The sequence below is a fragment of the Silurus aristotelis genome (assembly GCF_946808225.1).
Source record: "Silurus aristotelis genome assembly, chromosome: 1".
Lineage (NCBI taxonomy): Eukaryota > Metazoa > Chordata > Actinopteri > Siluriformes > Siluridae > Silurus > Silurus aristotelis.
The window spans coordinates 10,800,804-10,820,856 of NC_139574.1; the positions used below are offsets into that span (position 1 = coordinate 10,800,804).

At 42.1% G+C, this 20,053-nt stretch overlaps 3 protein-coding genes across 4 annotated transcripts in view; 1 reads left to right on the forward strand and 2 right to left on the reverse strand.

Annotated features, from left to right (window-relative positions):
- On the reverse strand, positions 1 to 16,400 carry cdk13 (cyclin dependent kinase 13). Its single transcript, XM_083544274.1, has 14 exons — positions 13,710 to 16,400; positions 11,964 to 12,506; positions 11,715 to 11,876; positions 7,650 to 7,789; positions 7,309 to 7,479; positions 6,649 to 6,838; positions 6,429 to 6,485; positions 6,244 to 6,345; positions 6,075 to 6,152; positions 5,848 to 5,964; positions 4,120 to 4,251; positions 3,291 to 3,487; positions 2,438 to 2,965; positions 1 to 1,569 (listed from the first exon to the last, which is right to left on the reverse strand). The coding sequence occupies exons 1-14, from the start codon at positions 14,675 to 14,677 to the stop codon at positions 890 to 892; spliced, it is 4,065 nt and encodes a 1,354-aa protein (XP_083400400.1). The 5' UTR covers positions 14,678 to 16,400; the 3' UTR covers positions 1 to 889.
- Positions 1 to 20,053, forward strand: part of itgb1a (integrin, beta 1a) — a 140,943-nt gene that overhangs the window by 42,454 nt on the left and 78,436 nt on the right. The gene's annotated exons all lie outside the window — the stretch shown is intronic.
- ralaa (v-ral simian leukemia viral oncogene homolog Aa (ras related)) overlaps positions 16,381 to 20,053 on the reverse strand; it is a 13,587-nt gene continuing 9,914 nt past the window's right edge. The window contains exons 5-6 of one of the 2 annotated variants that reach the window (XR_014534830.1): positions 17,089 to 19,077; positions 16,381 to 16,820 (exon numbers count right to left, since the gene is read on the reverse strand). Coding sequence is in view for 1 of the 2 variants with exons in the window: in XM_083549350.1 (XP_083405476.1) it covers positions 18,955 to 19,077 (123 nt within the window). In the remaining variant the exon portion in view is untranslated. Of the gene's footprint in view, positions 16,821 to 16,880; positions 19,078 to 20,053 lie in introns of those variants that run through there. The other variant, XM_083549350.1, reaches the window with a different exon arrangement.

A 20,053-nucleotide genomic window follows, 5' to 3' on the forward strand; every position in this document is an offset into this window, starting at 1 on the left:
CATTGTTGGCATTTCTTTAATAAACATTTGCCAAAAAAACAAAAAACATTTAGTACAAAAAAAAGAAAAAAAAAAGAAAACCATTGCCACGCCTCTCCTTTTTTTTTTTTTAAATTGGATTAAACTGGTCTCTTTGTTCCATTTTTACAATGGCTGTAAATAACGGCTGGTGGAACTGGTGAGAAAAATACAGCTTTGTTTCATTCAGTTGTTCAGTAGACAAATCAGTTCGAAGAAGCCTAATGCCACCCAAGTGCTGCCACTCTCACTGGAGCTAAGTGCTTTTTTAAAAAGCCCCTCCAGTGAATAACGGACCGAGCCCACCAATGTTAATTCATTTAAGGGGAGAGAAAAAAAAAAAAAAAAACACCCTACATTACTGGTCATTTCAATTTGTGCAGATACAGCACAGCATCAAAATCATCTTAGTCGTTTCCACCTACTTTACTCAGTAGTGCAAAACATAGTAATACTAGTCTGTCCTTAAGCAATGAAAGGCGCCACTAAGGTACAGATAATAAAAACACTTACCCAGGCTGGTAAATGTACACTCAAAAAAGATCAGATTTTATTTAAAAGACAGCAGTTTGATAGATTTACCAAATCATACAGAGGGGTAACCAATAGAAAAAAATGGGTGAGGAGAAAAAAAAAAAAAAAAAAAAAAAGGAATCCCTCTCATCTCATACCCCTTTAGCTGTAGCTCAAGCCACAATACTCTAACAAAATGCCTGCCTGCATCCACAATTAGAATCATTACAAATTAAGTGTGCCTCTGTGGTGCACTCAGTGCTGGCATGATTAATTGCAACTGCTTCTCTCGTTACAGTCGTCCTTTTCTGAGGTGCACATCTGTCACTGCGTGGTGCCTCCCGTTTCTGGGAGCCGATCAATATGGGAGTCCCCTGCCCCGTAGTGCTGCAGTATTCAAATGGGGGACGTACCCAAGAGGAAGGGGTGGAGCCCCAGACTGTGATGGGGAGCCCCACACTTGGCCTGGGGGAGGTGGCGGAACTGAAGGGGGTGGCGCTCCTCCGTCCTTCTGCCCAATAGCAGGGTTGTAGAGATGTATACTAGAGGGGTGGGAGGTGCCCTCTATAGTTATGGGACTATGATTATACTCAAAGCGATGGTCCTTGTCTCCACTAAATACCATGCTGCCACTGGCTCCTGCAGAAACTCCACTCGTGCTGCCACCCGGTGCTGCTCCATGAGGGAAGGGCACTGGGGCAGAGGATGTGGCGTGGGCATGCGCATGAGGGGGTATTCCTCCACCTATCATGTGGCTGAGGTAGCTTTCTCCGAAGCCTGTTGGGGGAAAGGGTGGAGGAGGCAAGTGGCTTCTTGGTGGAGGAGGAGGAGGATATTCAGGCTCAGGCGGCCGTGCCGCTTCTCCTAAAGATGCGGAAGCGGAACAGGAAGAGGAGAGGAGAGTCTGGCTTTCAGGGGCTTGCCGATAGTCCAGGTCTGCACACGGAGGAGGTTCTGGGGGTTCTGGTGGCCTCTGATCAGGAGGCAAAATGGAGATAGGCTCAGGAGCTCTGGAGGATGATCCGTTTCCCTCAGTCGCTAAAAGACGAGAGTAAAAACAAAAAAAATGATTTCATCACCATGACACAAACAACCAGGGTTAAAAGTTAATTGTTTTAACAGCTTATATTTCATAGTCATTATTTGAACATAACTTCGGAAAGCAGTACTTTAATTCCAGTATCACCTGATCAAATAATGGCCTTTTTCGTAGTGCACACTTCTGTTTTGATGAATTTGGACCTTGTCATTTCGGTTTTATTTCCTTAAATATTCCCACACATTTGGTCACTGTTTCTTCTAAGACAACAAACTGATCACGTCTTATGCTTAGTAATGATCCATGCGGAGCACATGCAGTTGCAAGCAATGACACACATCATATGACACATAAGGACACTTTTATATTCTGTATTTCGTGATGAGACCTTTTCATGGAACAGATTTAGCTCAGTTACAAAATCAGAGACAGTAGATTCCTTTCATAGACACGCTAAATAAGTCTCCTTTAACAATACTTAATTATATCAGCATACGCATGTCTGTATTTGATCAATAGAAGTCATACTGATTAACAGTCTAAGAGTATGTGAAAATGCCCTGTGAAAAGATACAAAAAAAACAATGCCATCTGACCAATCGGTCTGGACATTATGACCACCTGCTAAAGGAGCTCGTCTGTTAGATCGGACCACACAGACCAGCCTCCGCTCCCCAAATGCATCAAATGAGCCTTGGCCACCCATGACCCTGTCGCTGGCTCACTACAGTTCCTTCCTTTAACCACTTTTGATAGATACTGACCACTACAGACCAGGAACAAGGGCTGCAGTTTTGGGATTACTTTTGCCACAAATAAAAACAGGCAATCTATTATATATGACCAACAAAAGAGAGATGGCTTTACCTGGTGAGACAGGGCTAGGCTCTGGTGGCAGTTTTATCTCTGTGGGGGGGAGCGGTGCAGCAGCCGTCCCTGCCGCTGTCGAAACGGTTGTATCCGCCCCCTCTGTTCCGAGGGCTTCTGCCCCCTGCTGGACCTTGAGAAACTGAGCGAGCAGCATAGTAACGGCCGTTTGCGTAGCTGTGGCAGAGACGTCTCCGTCGTGTTTACCCTGCTGCTGAGGAGTGGGGGGTGATGGAGGCTTGGGAAGCGGTGGGGTTCGAGGTGCCCCGCCCACTGCTGGAAGAGGGAGTGGGGGTTTGGGGGCTTTGGACTGCGACTGGGCAGGAACAGGAGGCTCTGGTGGTCTCTCCGGCTCAGCTGCCCCTGGGAGAAGAGCCTTCGCTAGGTGCTGCAGTGCTTCTGAGTTTAACTTGAGGCCCGCGGCCTGGGAGAGCTGCAGAGGTCCCGCTGGGGTGCTCTTAGACTGGAGCAAGTTCAAAAGTACTGCCAACTGCTCCTGGGTCAGCTGAGCAGTAGGGCCTTTGGGGTCTGAGGCAGACATAAGAATAGGTTTCTTAGGACAGTGGCGCAAAATATATGGCAAGTGATTATTTCCAGATTTCCATCTTCTTTTGGACATCTGATTGTCTCATATTTACAACCCGATTTGTTAATCAATAGCGGACTTAATAGGCAAATACCATGCAACTCCAATACATGCTAAACGATTCTGGTAACGTTCAGAGCTTAGAACAAATTCACAAATATTTAGAATATATACACACAAATTCCATAAAAAAACGACTCCTCTAGATGTTTAACTGATATACACCAAAACATTTGTGTAAGCAGAGCAGAGGGGGTATTATGTTACCCAGGATGGCAGCCGCAGTGGCACTGGGCCCTTTGTGTCCTCCAGCAGAAGGGAAACCCTGAGGCGTGTTACTGCGGCTGTCGTCTAGTCCCAGCTCTTTCCGTGGAACTTTTGGAGCAGCGAGTTCTTCTGGCATCTGCTTCTGCCGCCGACGTTTTTTGCTCCACAGCTCGTGACAATCCTGCCACAGAGGGAGACTGGAGGCATAGAGAATGATAGTGTACACATGAGAAACAAGTAGGACAAAGAGAAAAAGTCCAGACATGAGTTTTTAAATCAAGGATGGACAACTCTTAGTATCCCACCTTCTCCACTATACACACACAGGTACAATCTGGTCAAAGTTGGAACAATTTATATGTATTTCATAATGCACAGATGAGAATCACGTTTTTTTTTCATGCCAGCTTATATGACTATGTTCAGAAAATTCAGGTTTAGTTATACAAATATAAAACTAAAGCTTAAGATTAATTTTTTCTTATTAACTTCTTTCAAATTAACTTGACTGAAAACCTTCTCAAAGGCAAAACGTTTCTCAAAAAAGGTAGCTGTATTACAGTCCAGCAAAATATATTGCATTCTGACAGGGTGGACATTTTGGGGAATTGTATCTCCTGATAAAAATGTTTTGAGTGTCCAATCCTGTGTGACTTGACCCCAGCGATTATAAAAAATAAATAAAGATTCTTCCAACATCAAAATGTATTGAATGTAATTTGTTGTTTAAGCACTGATCCCATTCTGGACTAACAGTTTAAATACAATGGCAAAAAAAAAAAAGTAATTATACAGGATTTTTTTAAACTAAATGAGATAGCACTCGTACTCTGGTGGAGGCATCTTAGTTGGGTCCACATCTCTGAGGAAGTCGCTGAGGAGCGCCTGTTCTGCGGTACAACGCTTACTGGGATCCAGAGCCAGCATGTGATCAAACAGGTCCAGGGCTGTTAGAGGAATACTAAACACAGCAGAGCAACAAGATGAAAAACAATTCACTTCCATTGAAGCAAAACACCAAAAGAACAAGCTGCTTTAATTCCTGCTGCGAACCTTTTCCAATTGTCTGCTAAGTTGCAAAAACAAGAGCAAGAATGACGAGCGTGTATTTTTTCCCCTCGTGTACTCATTCTCTAAGCTAACTAGCCAATACAACTTCTCTTTCTTGCTGACGAACTCCGCCGCAGAATCAGCTGACGCGGCCCGACCAGAGCCGACAGCCAGCTTAAAAGTTCTTATCCTTCTTTCTTAATCTAGCCTTATATATTACATTGGTTAAATATGTTGCTAATTTTGAAGGAGAATAAGAATAACTTTTTCAGAGCGAATGAGAATAACTTTTGCAACTGTATTGTTAGCGATCCTTTAAACAGCTGTAATTTAGAACAGCGATCCACAACTTTTTTTGCACCACGGACCGGTTTATTGTCGGACAATATTTTCAAGGACCGGCCTTTAAGGTGTAGCGGATAAATACAACAAAATAAAATGATACAACCGGCATTAAAAACCTGGTAGTATTATTATTATTATTATAAATATAACAATAAACGTGAATCCACTGTGTTGTTGTTTGTTCATTTTGCTAGTTTGGGGGTTTGAATTTAGCGGTAATGTATTGTGTGTTAGCGGCCGGCGCAGCCCCTTTAAGAAGGTGGCGGATGGAGGTACGACATGTGACCGAGGAATCATGCATCAAGAGTGAGTCATAGACAGATGTGGCGGAAAGAATCCGGTAAATATACAAAATAAAATTGTTTAGAATCAGATAAATAAAACGTAAATAATGCAAGTTATGTTTTCTTTCTGTGCGGCAATTGACCCACGGACCGGTGCCTGCCCATGGCTCGGGGGTTGGGGACCACTAGTTTAGGCTACAGGTACACACAGGTACCAAAACCTGGTAACAAGTGCAGTAATTGAAAAGGCTTGTGTTGTTAAATAAATGCCTAATTTAAGCAATGTTCAGTATCACATTATTAATTAACGGTAAGATTTAAGAGATGAAGGGGGACGAAAAACAAATCGCTATCGTATATCGGCTGCCCTGATTTCTAAATATTGGCATTGGTCGGAGAAAAACCCATATCGGTCGACCCAGTAATCTCGTGCCGAAATCACAAGTTTCTACTTGTCCATAAAAGACACTTAATGTGCTTACTGATTTTACCAGAAATACGCAAAGTCTCGGTGTAATATTAAGCAAGAGAGATAATTAAACTTAAAATAGGCAGATCATTTCAATGGAACGTATTAAAAGATGGCTGAACATTTACATAAGAGGGCTGATCCAGGGTCTGCTAAAGCCTCTGATAACATGGTGCTGTTGACATCTCGATTCTGATTGGTTAGCTTAGTCACTGCTTTGACACTAGCAAGAGCACTCTGCCCTGTCATTTTATTCCTGCCACAGCATCGACCACACCCCAAAGTCAACAGACTTGTGACTTTAAAGACTTTACACTGCATGTGTGTGTTAAATGTTTACTGGATCTCTCCATAAAAAAAAGTAATCAAGTCTATTCTCTGTATTAAAACCCCATGTGCTGCTACTCACAAAGCAAACTCTTCACGGAGCCTGCGTCTGTACTGTTTCTTTGGTTTCATGGTGTTGAAGTACGGCAGTTTGATGACGTCGGGCCACGCAGCGGGACAAGGACTGCCACAGATACGGCTGAAGAGGAAGCGAGATGCTGTTAGTCCATAACATCATGCTACACCAAACCAAACTAAGGAACACGCACACACATCATAAAAAGGTTATTACTCTGAAGGTCAAGTCACCTAATTAGCTCCAACTGAGCCAGTTCTTGGTTGGCTTGAAAAATAGGTTTCTTGGTGAAGAGTTCACCCAGAATGCACCTGGAACAGAATAAAAACAGAAGATATAAACCCTGAAAATGATCATGGTGAGTATGCTATAAAGCTCTCCGTGACAGGGTTCATCTCTTACCCGCAGCTCCACACATCAATGGCTGGTGTGTATCGCTCTTCACCAAGCAGTAGCTCAGGTGGACGGTACCACAGAGTGATCACCTTATTGGTGTAGGGCCGGCTAAACAAAAATGCATGTTGTGAGGCTCCAGAAAGTGTCTTAGTTTTATCTTTATTTGTTATTCTGAATATGAGAACACTGACCTTTCCTCTGAGTTGTAGAGTCGAGCCAATCCAAAATCCGCCAGCTTTATCTGGCCCCTAAAGCAGAGAGAAAACAAATTGAAGTGTGTCGGTTGGGACGCTGCCGTTTGGTGATACACAATCACCACCAATTTTCACACTATAAACAATAACGAGTTTAGCCGAGCCAGGAACAAACTGTCTATGTTGTGTTGTATCAGACTTTTAGAAGCACACTGACTTGTTATTGAGCAGAATGTTGGAGCACTTGATGTCTCGGTGCAGAAAGTTCTTCTTGTGGCAGTAATCCAGACCCTCCAGCAACTGCCGCATGAAGGATTTGATGTGGCTCTCGTTGAAATGGACTAGGCCAGACTCCAAAAGCCCCATCAAGTCATGGTCCATATACTCAAACACCAAGTAAAATGCCCCTATCAGACAGGATTCACACAAACACACACTTCAATAACAACAGAAATTTTTCTGTCTCATTGTGTGCTTTATTCATCTTTAATTCGGTGAAGCGTCTGCTGCACAAATCCATGTATAAGCTCTTACTAGAGAAACAAGAACATGACATGGGCATTAATATAAACCTGTCACTAATGCAAAAGAAGTAGCATTTTTCAATAGAATTTTCAAAGTTTTTTTATATATATATATATATATATATATATATATATATATATATATATATATATATATATATATAAAAAACTTTGAAAATTCTATTGAAAAATGCTCCTTTTTAGATGTAGTCAGCAATACCAGAGTTTATCCAATAAGAGCCAATAATCTACTCCCCCTCTATATGACAAAGTCTATTGTTGATTTAGATTACTTAGACCATATCAAACAATGGATATATTTTTAATCATTACCACATGTACACAATACATACCTTTATCATTCTTAAAGTCCAGAGCATCTTCTTTATCTGTGACAATCTCCTTCATATTGATGATGCTTTTGTGGTTGAGCTGCCGCAGGATCTTGATCTCCCTGATAGCCGTGATGGGAAAGCCCTCTTTCTCGTTGTCTAATCGCACTTTTTTCAGAGCCACCATCTCAGCTTATTTATAAACAAAAGGGTAAATTAAAAAAAACAGTCAACACTATGATTATAATTCCGGTTAATGTGAACAAAAAGCACTAGTGTACTCTACTAGACGATGCTAAAGCAGTCTGTTCTATTTAAACATTTAAATCAATGGAAGAAATACAGTTTAGTAAAAAACCTACCTGTATCTTTATCCTTGGCTTTGTACACTTGTCCATAGGTACCTTCTCCAGTGATCCCAATGATTTCAAACTTGTCCACACATCGCTTTCCCCAATCGATCTCCGTCTCCTTAATCTCACCGAAGCGTGGGCCACATATTCTACACACGCAAGACATTTAATTGGGAATTAGATTTGGATTTGTCTGGATGTGCAATACAACTAATTTGTCCACCAAATGTGCCATATTTATTTATTAAAAATAAATTAATTAATATTGGCGCCAAAATACCCCATAAAGCACACATCTGGCAATTAAAACGGTCCGTGTGGAAACATAGCAAAGGTTCTGTTTGGTGTCCTGATGATTTACGTAAATTAAAACACCGTAATGACTTTAAAACATTTACAAAAATAATGCGTTCATGCGCTATGTTGGGTTTGGTTTCACTAATAATAAGCATGCGTTTGCATAAAGCATCAACATTTGTCCATGTTGATTAGAGTATTAAAGTAAACTTGAAAAAAGTATTAATTTAAGGTACATATAGAACAGATAAAAACTGCTAGTGATTAAATATTTTAATCGATTGACGGCCCTCCTGGAGTAATCCGATTACAAAAGTTCATCGAGGCAAATGATTTGCCTCCATGCTTCATTTAGTCCATTTAACTAAACACAGAGCACTGTGTTTCCCACGGACCATTATTACCGACAGACCGCCCGCTAAACTCTGAAGCGCATTGGACAGGTACCACAGAAGACGCTGCAGAATGTAAAAAATGGAAGAACAGGGGAGAAAACAGCAATGAGGGAGGAGAAGATTCAGACTAAAGAAAACAAAGTTTTTAAGTTTGGGATCATTTCATATTAAAACAAAAAGAAAACACCAAACAGTGTGGTTACCGTTTTTAAAGTCATTTGAAATCGATTTATATATAAAAAAAATTTCAAGTGCGTTCAAATAGTCCCTCCGCAGTGGCCGTGTAGAGCAGGTAGTAGAGCACGTCTTTAAAGCTAGATTTAATATACAGATTTAGTGCGTGGAAAAGTTCAAGCTGCTTTTCCCAGTTACCAGAAAACCACATCGCTATATGGTGCAAGATTAAATAAATAAATCCGAGTGAGAATAATGGGTTTCATTAAAAAATAAATTTCTCAGGTCCCCTGGTGGTCTAGTGGTAAAGATGCAGCGCTCTCACCGCTGCAACCCGGGTTCGATTCCCGGTCAGGGAACCATCCCCAGCCACTCTCAGTGCCGGTCCCAAGCCCGGATAAATTGGGGAGGGTTGCGTTAGGAAGGGCATCCAGCGTAAAACATATGCCAAATCTAACGTGCGGAGGATCCGCTGTGGCGACCCCTAACGGGAGAAGCCGAAAGAAACTTAACTATTAAAAAAAAAATTCTCTTAACTACTAATCTACACAACCACTGCAGAGGATGATTACTGCATGGATAATTACGTTTCAGCTGGCAACAAGTTATTTAACCCTAACTGATGCAGGGAGTAGCTTCTCAATTTTTTTTTTACAATTATGTAGGAAGACACATCCTATGGTCATGGAAAAGATGTTCATCTGTTTTAGAAGGGTCAAGAATTTTTGCCACGCATCAAGCAAAAAAAACATCTAAGGAGATTTGCTGAAACTACTACAATTCTGTTAAGAACTGTTCAATGCATTATTAAAAACTGGAAGGATAGTGGAGAACCATCATCTTTGAGGAAGATGTGTTTGTGTCACTTAAACGTTTGGTGAAATCAGACTGTAACAAAGAAAAAAAACAGTAGAACTCACGGCTATGTTTAATAGTGAAAGTAAGAGCATTTCCACACACACAATGCGAAAGGAACTCAAGGGACTAAACCGCTGTGTTGAGCCTTAAAAAAAACAGTGAGGCTAGTCAGGGAAAAGGGCTTCAATTTGATAGAGCATAAAGAACTCTAGCGCAATGGAAGAAAGTCATGTGGTCTGATGAGTCCAGATTGTTGAAACGATTCCACGGCGAATGCGTATTTAAAGTTAATGGCGGTCTAACGAAATATTATTGTGTGTGTTTATATCGCATGGGTAGTGTATTATAAAATATTATTATATATTATATATTTAACCAAGCAGGCACTTTATTTAAAATGGGTAAATATTTTTACTTTTTAAATGTTGATCACAAATGTTAATAAACTGCATTAATAAAAAAAAAAAGAACGACATGCAATTTTATGTTTTGCATTTCTTCCCCATAAGTGTACGGAAATTTTACTGGACCGTGAATAGTGTGCCGTTACACCCCTCACACACACACACACACACACACACACACACACACACACACACAGTTTCTCAGAAAATAACAGTTTTCGACATTGACTACTCCAAGATATATAGAAGTTTCCTTTCTATAGTATTGTCCATTGAGAAAATATACTGAAATGGTTGCTGAAATGTGAGGGGTGTACTGGGACACATGACCTTTCCTAGCACATGTGGTTCTTCTCCAAACTGTTACCACTAAGCTGGAGGCACACAATTGTATAGAATGTCTTTGGATGCAGTATCAAACTTTTTTGTTTACTTGAACTTGAAAACCCAAACCTGTTCCAGCGTGGCAATGCCCCTGTGCACGAAGTAAGCTCCATTATTTGGAAAGGAAGATCTTGAGTGGCCTGTAATAGAGCTCTGATTTCATCCCTACTGAACACCTTTGGGATGAATTGGAACACTGACTGCACCCCAGGTCTTCTCACAGTACATCAGTACCTGCCTTTATTAACACCCCTGTGTGAACACAAATCTCCACAAGCACACACCAAAATCTAGTGGAACATCTTCCCAGAATAGTGGAGGGAATTATAAGAGCAAATTGGGACTAAATGTGGAATGTGATGCTCAAAAATCACATACCATATTTATGACCAGGTGTACACACACTTTTGCCAATATAGTGTACATGTGTATGTGTATGCATATAAATATACGGTATGTGCTTGTTTTATTTATTTATATATACAGTACAGACCAAAAGTTTGGACACACCTTCTCATTCAAAGAGTTTTCTTTATTTTCATGACTATGTAAATTGTAGATTCACACTGAAGGCATTAAGGGCTATTTGACCAAGAAGGAGAGTGATGGGGTGCTGCGCCAGATGACCTGCCCTCCACAGTCACCGGACCTGAACCCAATCGAGATGGTTTAGGGGTGAGCTGGACCGCAGAGTGAAGGCAAAAGGGCCAACAAGTGCCAAGCATCTCTCGGGGAACTCCTTCAAGACTGTTGGAAGACCATTTCAGGTGACTACCTCTTGAAGCTCATCAAGAGAATGCCAAGAGTGTGCAAAGCAGTAATCAAAGCAAAAGGTGGCTACTTTGAAGAACCTAGAATATGACATTTTTCAGTTGTTTTACACTTTTTTGTTATGTATATAATTCCATATATAATTCCACATGTGTTAATTCATAGTTTTGATGCCTTCAGTGTGACTCTACAATTTTCATAGTCATGTATATATATATATATATATATATATATATAACACACACGTATATAAAACATAAAAACATAGTGCTCATTTTCTGTTTGAAAGTCGTTACGGTTGTGTTAAATATATTCTGGCACTTTGGGAGGGCTCCTGTGGTTAATGACAAGTATGTTGGGAGGTTGTGAAAACGTTTGGTAGCCAAAAATGACTCATAAGCAACAACTCGTGAGAGAGAAATAAAAACATTTAAAAAGTGATTCAACAGAGAAAACCATATGTACTTTTTCTGCAATGTGGTATCGATAAAATCATTTTCCAGATTACTGTCTATATATTACCTAAATTATTGATCAACATCATAAGACCACTGATTTCTTAAAAATTACAGCTTTATAATGCCAATAGCACTTTTATGACTTGGTCACTATTGGAGTTAGATATTATTATTATAATTATTAAAATATTCTGTAATACGATTTATGAATGCTCACGTTGTCTACAAATATCCACAAAAATCCAAACTCCACAGAAGCATATGAAGGACATGACACCAGTGCTGCACCTGAAACGTTAAAATGGCACCGCACGTGTGGTTGCGATATCTTACTTTGGTCTCCTTCTTAACGTGGCGGTCTTTTTCTCCTCTAGTGGGCTATGAGGCGACCCGAGCGTACTGCCGAGGAGTTCAGGAGGGAGCGGGAGGTCAGCCAGGAGGTGGCGTGTTTTCTTTTCTGGTTTCTTCTTCCCTGAGAGTGTAGAGTTCTTCAAGCTATATAACAGTTTAAAAAAGGGGTCAAGTTCACTGATAACAGTACAAACACAATGACAAAAAAAGAAAAGCAAAAATGATACAGACCTATCAGTTCCATCTATGTGGTCTAAAAGGTTGGGCAGAGGCAAAGATGACAGTGAAGACACTGGGGCATTTGTTTTTTCCTTCTCCTTCCCTTGAGCAGCTTGTCCTTTCCTCTTCTCCTCCTTCACCCTGACAGACGGAGGCACCTCTGAACTGCTTTTGGTGGTCTTGTCGACAGGGGACTGTGGCTGATTTGATGCAGGGCTTTTGGGGCCTTTTTCAATTGCTGGCGGCGGGGGAGACGGGGGCCGTGTTTTCTTCACTGTGTGATTGGTGATGGGGCTTGGCTGGGGTGCGGTGGAAGAGGATGATGAGCCCTTGGTTGGTGTTGATGCATTGCTGGAGCTCTTGGCACGTGCAGCCTCAGCAGCCTTCGCCCTCTTCTGCTTGCTGAGCTCAGCAGCCAGGCTGCTTTTGAACGTAAGGGTGCTGGGTGAAAGGCTGGAGGGTCGCGAGTGAGAACGTGAATGACGGTGACGACTACGAGAGCGTGAACGTCGTGACGACGTGTATGGGCTGCGTGATCGCGATTTCGCCGGACGCCTGGAGCAGAAAGCAGAAGAGTTTTAAGATCATATTTACCTCACATCTTCACTAAGCAGCACATGGGAGAACCCCGGCGTTTAGAGATCAACTAAATCATTAGTGAAGGAACAAAAGGTTGATGGTGAGAAATCTGCAAAGTAGATTTTCCACTTGATAGCAATCAGATATCATTGTGGAAAATATGCGGGGGGGGGGGGGGTGTTTGGGGTTAATTGTGATTTCTAATATATATCACAAAAACTTCCAAAAAAAAACTACAACAACATGCACAAAAAAAATCTACCATTTAAAGTATTACCTACCACAGAAGTATAAAAACTGTTCACATTAATCAAGGCTGTTTTCATCAATTATAACTGAATCATGCAGTGACGAGTGATGCATGTAATTACACTGACAAAACAAGGCTGTGGATTTAATAGGTTAAAGTTCAATAATCGCATGACCTCTGAATACTAAAGCCAAGGTCGAATGTTCAAGAGCAAACATTGTTGATTACATGAAAAAAAGAAGTATAAAACATGTAACCAAAATCCTTTACAAGCCCCATAAAGCCTTTCGGACACATAACCAGAGGACGACATGCAGGTTGTTAGTTACTAAATAGATATAAACAGACAGATGAATGTAAATCACCCTTAAGGCCCCTCATGGCAGCCTCACACTTAAATCTCAGAAACACTAATATTCATGCTTCAGGTGTGTTTTAAGCAACAATATGAATTTGGGTCACAGTATAAAGCAAAGTTACTTTTCATCCTGTTGGCAAACTTTACACAATATTTACCATATGAACACATGACTCATGAAGAAACCTGAACTAATGAACTTGGCTGATCTTTTCTTTTAAAAGGTGTTTGTGTAGCAATATGTGGTCTCATATGTAAAAATGGGGCCATGTAGTAGGTCGTTTTTAAGGACAGGCTGGAATATTTTACATTTGGGAGATGCCCTTTATTCGGAGCCACTTACATTTCTCTCATTCATACAACTGAGCATTGACCTTACTCTGGGCCCAGGAGTGGCAGCTTGGTGGGGCTGGGATTCGAACTCACAACCTTCAGATTAAAAGTCCAATGCCATAACCACTGAGCTACAACCTCCCAGGACTACAGAGATGAGGGGAATCCCTGAAGCCATTGAGTGAAACGTGTGTGTGTGTGTGTGTGTGTGTGTGTGTGTGTGTGTGTGTAGGGTTACCTCTGCTCTGGACTGGGGCTGACTGATTTCTTGTACGGGCTCCGGGAGCGTTTTCGGCTGTACGGGCTGGAAGTGTGCTCCCACGCTTCGTATGGACTCGGGGTGCGACGCCACGCGTACGGGCTCCCCGGGGAGCGCTTCCGTTTGGCCGACGGCGACTTGGTCGCGCTGTAGCCGCCGTACGAGTCCGCGTCCCGCCCGTAGTAGGTCGAGCTCGGCGACTGTTTCTTACTCCCGTAGTTCGAAAACTGGTTGTAGCTCGGAGACTGGTATCCGTACTGGTACGACGAGTACGGACTCTCGGTTTTATTACAGCCAGGGCTTCTGCGGTAGGACCGGAGCTCGTCGCGCTCGTCCCGGTAGGCCTGCGGGGTGTCTCGGTACGCGGACGGGGTCTCTTTTTCCGACTTGGTTCGGCTCTTGTGCCGCTTGGCCTCGCGTTTGTTGTCCGCGGACGACTTTTTGCCGTTGCTGTCGTGGTTCCTGGTCTGATCCCGCGACCTGGACAGTGCCTCCTTCTCACGCTCCGTTTTTTTCTCCTTGAGTTTCGGGTCCCTGTCCTGTCGGCCCCCCGAGGAGTCGGGCTCACGGCGCGTTTTTCTTACCGGCGTCACGTCGCTGTCTCGCAACTCGGCCAGCTCGGACCACTGCTCCGCTCTAGGCGAGGGGCTGGCCGAGAAACGCTCCGACTGCGAACTCACGTCGTCGTACTCCACCGCCAGCCCGTGGACGTTCCCGTCCAGCTTGGCGGGCGAGCGCCGCGCTTCCCGCTCCCTGCCGTGCTTGTTGCGCCTCTTGCGCCGCGACGCCGACGCGCGCCGCTCCACGTCCCGGTGCCTCTCGCGTCGGGCGGCGTTCTCGCTAGCGCCGGCGCTCCCTGGAGCTTTCCTCCGCCTCTCGTGTCGGCGGTTCCTTTGTGCCGAAGGGCTCCGGCCCCGGGCGTCGTGCGAAATCTCCGGATTAGGCATGGATGAATGTGTATATCCCCGTTCTTAAAGGCTCGTCTCCAGCGGACCGGTCCCCGGCAAAAACAAAGCAAAACATTTGAAACAAATAGAGCTGGTCGCTAGCTGTAAAGCTAGCCGACGGAGCTAGCTGAAGCGGTCTCCTGGAGCCGCGGGTTTCGTCTCTCCTGCACACAAACCGATCCACTGCATCAGTACGAACAATCTGTGGGAAGAATTTGTTCTTTAAATGGCCCGAAAGCCGAGACGGAATCTCCGTGATCCGATGAGGAGCATTCCAGCATGTGTTAGCCGGCAAACTGGAATTAGCTTAGCATCTGACTAGCTGACTTTTAGTGAACCACCGCATGAAGAACCATCCTCCTTCTCCTTCAGCTCGTCCCCCGGAGTTTTCACCGTCTCTTCATGCTGAACAAGAGTCTGTGCTCGAGTGGTAGTAAAAAAAAATACGAGTCGTGGGAAAAAAAACCACGCAAAAAAGAAGGAAAAATCTTTCCGAGTCAAACTTCTGGCCCCTTTTCTGCCCTCACACTACACCGACTCTCACCAACACGGAAGTAGCTCCGCTAGGCTAGCTCGTCCTCGCTACCTTCGTTTCCTTATCAGCAGATTCAACGATGTGCCTACAAATAAAAACACAACAACAAATGCTGCTTACAGACACGTACTTTGAGTTGGTTCATAGAAACATTGGAAGGTCTGGAAAAATTTTTTAGGTCGCTGTCGTACAATACAATTACTACAAAAGTCTGCTTTTCTGTATGTGTGTAGCGAAACTGGCGTTGACAACACGTTACCACTAGGCCTCTCTCTGTGAGTGTACTAGAAAAGGGCCTTCAATCATGACAGAGGTGCTAGCCTGGCACTTAGGAACTTCTCTGAAGTGCGTAAACCCTGCAATACATCCCTTTAGCAACAGAGGGCGTGTCTGTCCTCGGACAGTTAATAACATTTTATTCCAATGGGGAAAAAGTGCAAATACACAACTTCTCTAATTAGATGGACAAAAGTTCCAGTCAAATGTTTCCACACATGACAATGACACCTATGTGATTTTTTTAAACCATAAACTTACATTTATGGCATTTGGCAGATGCCCTTATCCAGAGCGACATACAACTGAGCAGGGAAGGTTTAGGGGCCTTGCTCAAGGGCCCAGAAGTGGCAGCAGGATTTCAACCTGTGACCTTCCAATCAAACGTCCAATGCCTTAACCACGGAGCTATCACCTCCACCTCTGATATAGTCCCTTCTTGCGGTTTGAATCCCCTTCACTCTTCTGGAAAGTCTAGATTTTGGAGTGTGGCTGTGGAGATTAATAATCTTTCAGCCACATATCCATTAGTTAAGCAGTGCTGCTGGGTCAGAAGGCCAGTTACAGTTTAACTAAAAGGTGTTCAATAGTTTCAAGGTCAGGACTCTGTAATTCTCCCACTCCAGCCTTTTTAAAACCAACCCATGTCTTCATAGGGATTGCTTTGTGCACTGAGAGCATCGTCACACAGAACCTGCACAGGAGCACGTTTGAGCCTCATTGAAGGGAAAACGAAGACAAAAACAATGACATTCGGTAAAATTTTAGTGCTTCCAAATCTGTGGAAACAGTTTGGGGAAGAACTATGATGCAACTAGTGGAGTTTTCGTTACTTTTCCATGCGAGTCAGATCATACAAGTAACAAGAGGTCAAAGTCAGACACAAAATAACTTTTTGTAAAAAAAAAAAAAAAAAACAATCACCTTCAGTTTATTGTTCTTTCCATTGGCTCACAGTACACAAGTCAAACAAGCACACAGGGATATGGTTAATGCAACAGCGAAAAAAAATAAAGATGTACTTTTAAAAATCAGTTGAATGTAGCATTCATTTTGCTTTCCAAAGAAATGTACATTTTATGAGCAATTTATACAGAATTGTAACAATGAAACTGATCATAACAAATAATGATGTAAATCATGTTACAATTCACACGCATTTATTTTCAAAAATATGACAGCTAGAGGATGTAATGCTGCAGATAGCGAGGGGTGGAGCCAGTGTTAAAAGTCTTAAAGTTATCAAATGAAATGTACATTTTCAGAAGTCTACATATGATAAAGAAAAATGCATAACAAGTAGCATACAGTGTGATTAATAAAGTAGTGTGTCTGGCAAAGCATTCACCGCAATGACAGAAAATAAAAGTTGGAGAAACAGAGCTGCTACTTTTTTGAAAATGCCAATGGCAAAAAAAAAAAAAAAAAAGCTGCTAGAAATGGGATTGATGCCGTGGTTCCTGCCAAACATTTGGCAGATCGGTATATTATGCAAAGAAAACATTTAAACAAGACTAAATTGGTTTGCATTCAATTAAGCATTATTAACGTGTATGCACCCGTACACGTTCATAACGTTTTTTTAAACAGATCCTGCAGCCTCTTGCGTCAACAGATACGTATGAGCCGTTACAAATAAACAAAAAAGTAGCACCATGACAGAATTAGTAAGGAAGCAGGCAAACAGCTTAGTAATTTTGCTACAAAAGCCCACTAGGGTTAATAATCTCGTGGCTGCCATTCAAACATACAGAATTTCATACTTATTACGCATAAACATTTAAGTTCAGCCATATTAACTGTGAATTATCACCATAAATGGCATCCTGGAAGTTATTGAAGAAAAGCGGTTTTCTATATAATAATTTAAGTGTCCCGGGTTTCCCATTTTTTACAAAGCAGTGTCACAAACCCAGCGATGACATTCTGCATTAAACAGGACGTGTTTCCGCAGAACACACGCTGGGTTTTTGTTAGTGTTTGCAGCTGGAATGAGTGAAGAAAACAGTTCTTTTTAACAGCATGTTTTAAAAGCGAGCACTGAGGCATCAAGTCTTCACCTCCACTATACTTCTGGTAAATTAAGTAACTGGCATGTCAGAGCATTTTGCTGAGAAGTGATATAAAAAAACGTATATTAACAAACGAAACACGCAAAAATCATATGAACCGAAGAGCATAGAGGATAAAATGCACAAAATAACCAATATAAAATGTAATAATGGCTTTGAAAATTCTAGTTATGTAATAAAGTTTTAGTTTGAATGTAAAAAAAAATCATACAGAATGAAGCAACACAACAACAGCCGCTTCACATAGCACATACAAACAGACAAAAACATCGCAGTGATTTTACAGAGCATTAGCATTCATTACGGTGTTTCGCTTTTTCTTGGTTCGCGGTGTTAACGGTTTTAAATAATAATATAGAATAAGCAAAAATTTGCTGCAAAGTCCTGCTCCTATATGACTCGTCATCAAAGTTTTGAATACGGAGCTTCACATTCACATCGGACGTCAAGGACATCAGGAAGTCAAATGACCTCCAAAAAAAACGACTTCCTGTTTCCAATTCACATTCCTCATCAGATTAGCAAAAGCATCAAATGAAATCAAACGGAGATTGTTAACCATACACACGACTAGTGTCTCATAGTACACAAGTGTCTGTGTTCACTAGCGATTAACCCGATGTAAAAGATATTCCTGTGCTTTTAATTTAAATAGCAACAATCACAACAAACAGCGAATCAGCTCACACCGTTTTAACAACATATCAATTTAATGCTTTTTTTTTTTAAGGTTAAAAATAAAATATTATGTTAAAAATGATGTTTTTACAACAAAGATCCCACAATGGTCCACTAGTAACCATAGTGATCTATTAACTTATTTCAATCTGATTTCACTCTGTCTAAGGCAGTTTGAAGTCTGTCTTGTGGGTTCTTTGCACAAAAGAAGAGAACAAATAACCCAAACAGAATAGACCCGAATTCATAGCAAGGGGCCGCAATTTTTACACGAGTGATCCACGTTTTTTTTTTTTTTTTTACCCACAGGTTCCAATTCAAGATTTTATCGAGCAGCAGGATCCCAGGGTTTTGTGCTGAGCTTGTAAAATTCACTAGTTGGATTGAGAGCGGTTTAAAACGTGACTGGTACCAACATGTGGCAAAGACGTTTCGCAAGATATTGTGGATTTCTTGTACATAAGAACATGGTACAAGATGTACATAAGCACACTAAGCAACATGGCGGAAAGTGTGAAGGAGCGCCTAGTAGCTTCCCCGGAGGCGAAACTATAACGCGCTATAAAGCCAAACCGGGCTTTGATGTAATCACCGTGACAACGCTGCGAACCCCCGTCAGCATTGGTTGGCTGTGAGAATATGGAACAGATATTTACATATTTAAAACATAAGGGAAGAGCATGGTAATGATTTTTGATCCTTTTTTTTTTTTTTTACTATAAAATACAACATCTCTCTCGAATTCTTTTGGCCAGACTTTTCCTCTTCTTTTTTCCATTCTTCTCCTTGCTGTCCTCCATCTTCCTGGCGCGGATTTCTCGCATCAAGTCAAAGAACACCTGAGAAACAAGATCAAAGGAAAGCACGTTTCACATGACCTGACATGTCCCTTTCTTCTTTCTGGACCTGCCTGATTCAATCTGATGCTCTACTTCTGGATTATCAAATGGAGACCATGGCATGTGAACAGCTCCATGAGGGTACACACACATATATACAGTGAGGAAAATAAGTATTTGAACACCCTGCTATTTTGCCAGTTCTCCCACTTAGAAATCATGGAGGGGTCTGAAATTGTCATCGTAGGTGCATGTCCACTGTGAGAGACATAATCAAAAAAAATAATAATCCAGAAATCACAATGTATGATTTTTTAACTATTTATTTGTATGATACAGCTGCAAATAAGTATTTGAACACCTGAGAAAGTCAATGTTAATATTTGGTACAGTAGCCTTTGTTTGCAATTACAGAGGTCAAACGTTTCCTGTAGTTTTTCACCAGGTTTGCTCAAACTGCAGGAGGGATTTTGGCCCACTCCTCCACACAGATCTTCTCTAGATCAGTCAGGTTTCTGGCCTGTCGCTGAGAAACACGGAGTTTGAGCTCCCTCCAAAGATTCTCTATTGGGTTTAAGTCTGGAGACTGGCTAGGCCATGCCAGAACCTTGATATGCTTCTTACAGAGCCACTCCTTGGTTATCCTGGCTGTGTGCTTCGGGTCATTGTCATGTTGGAAGACCCAGCCTCGACCCATCTTCAATGCTCTAACTGAGGGAAGGAGGTTGTTCCCCAAAATCTCGCAATACATGGCCCCGGTCATCCTCTCCTTAATACAGTGCAGTCGCCCTGTCCCATGTGCAGAAAAACACCCCCAAAGCATGATGCTACCACCCCCATGCTTCACAGTAGGGATGGTGTTCTTGGGATGGTACTCATCATTCTTCTTCCTCCAAACACGTTTAGTGGAATTATGACCCAAAAGTTCTATTTTGGTCTCATCTGACCACATGACTTTCTCCCATGTCTCCTCTGG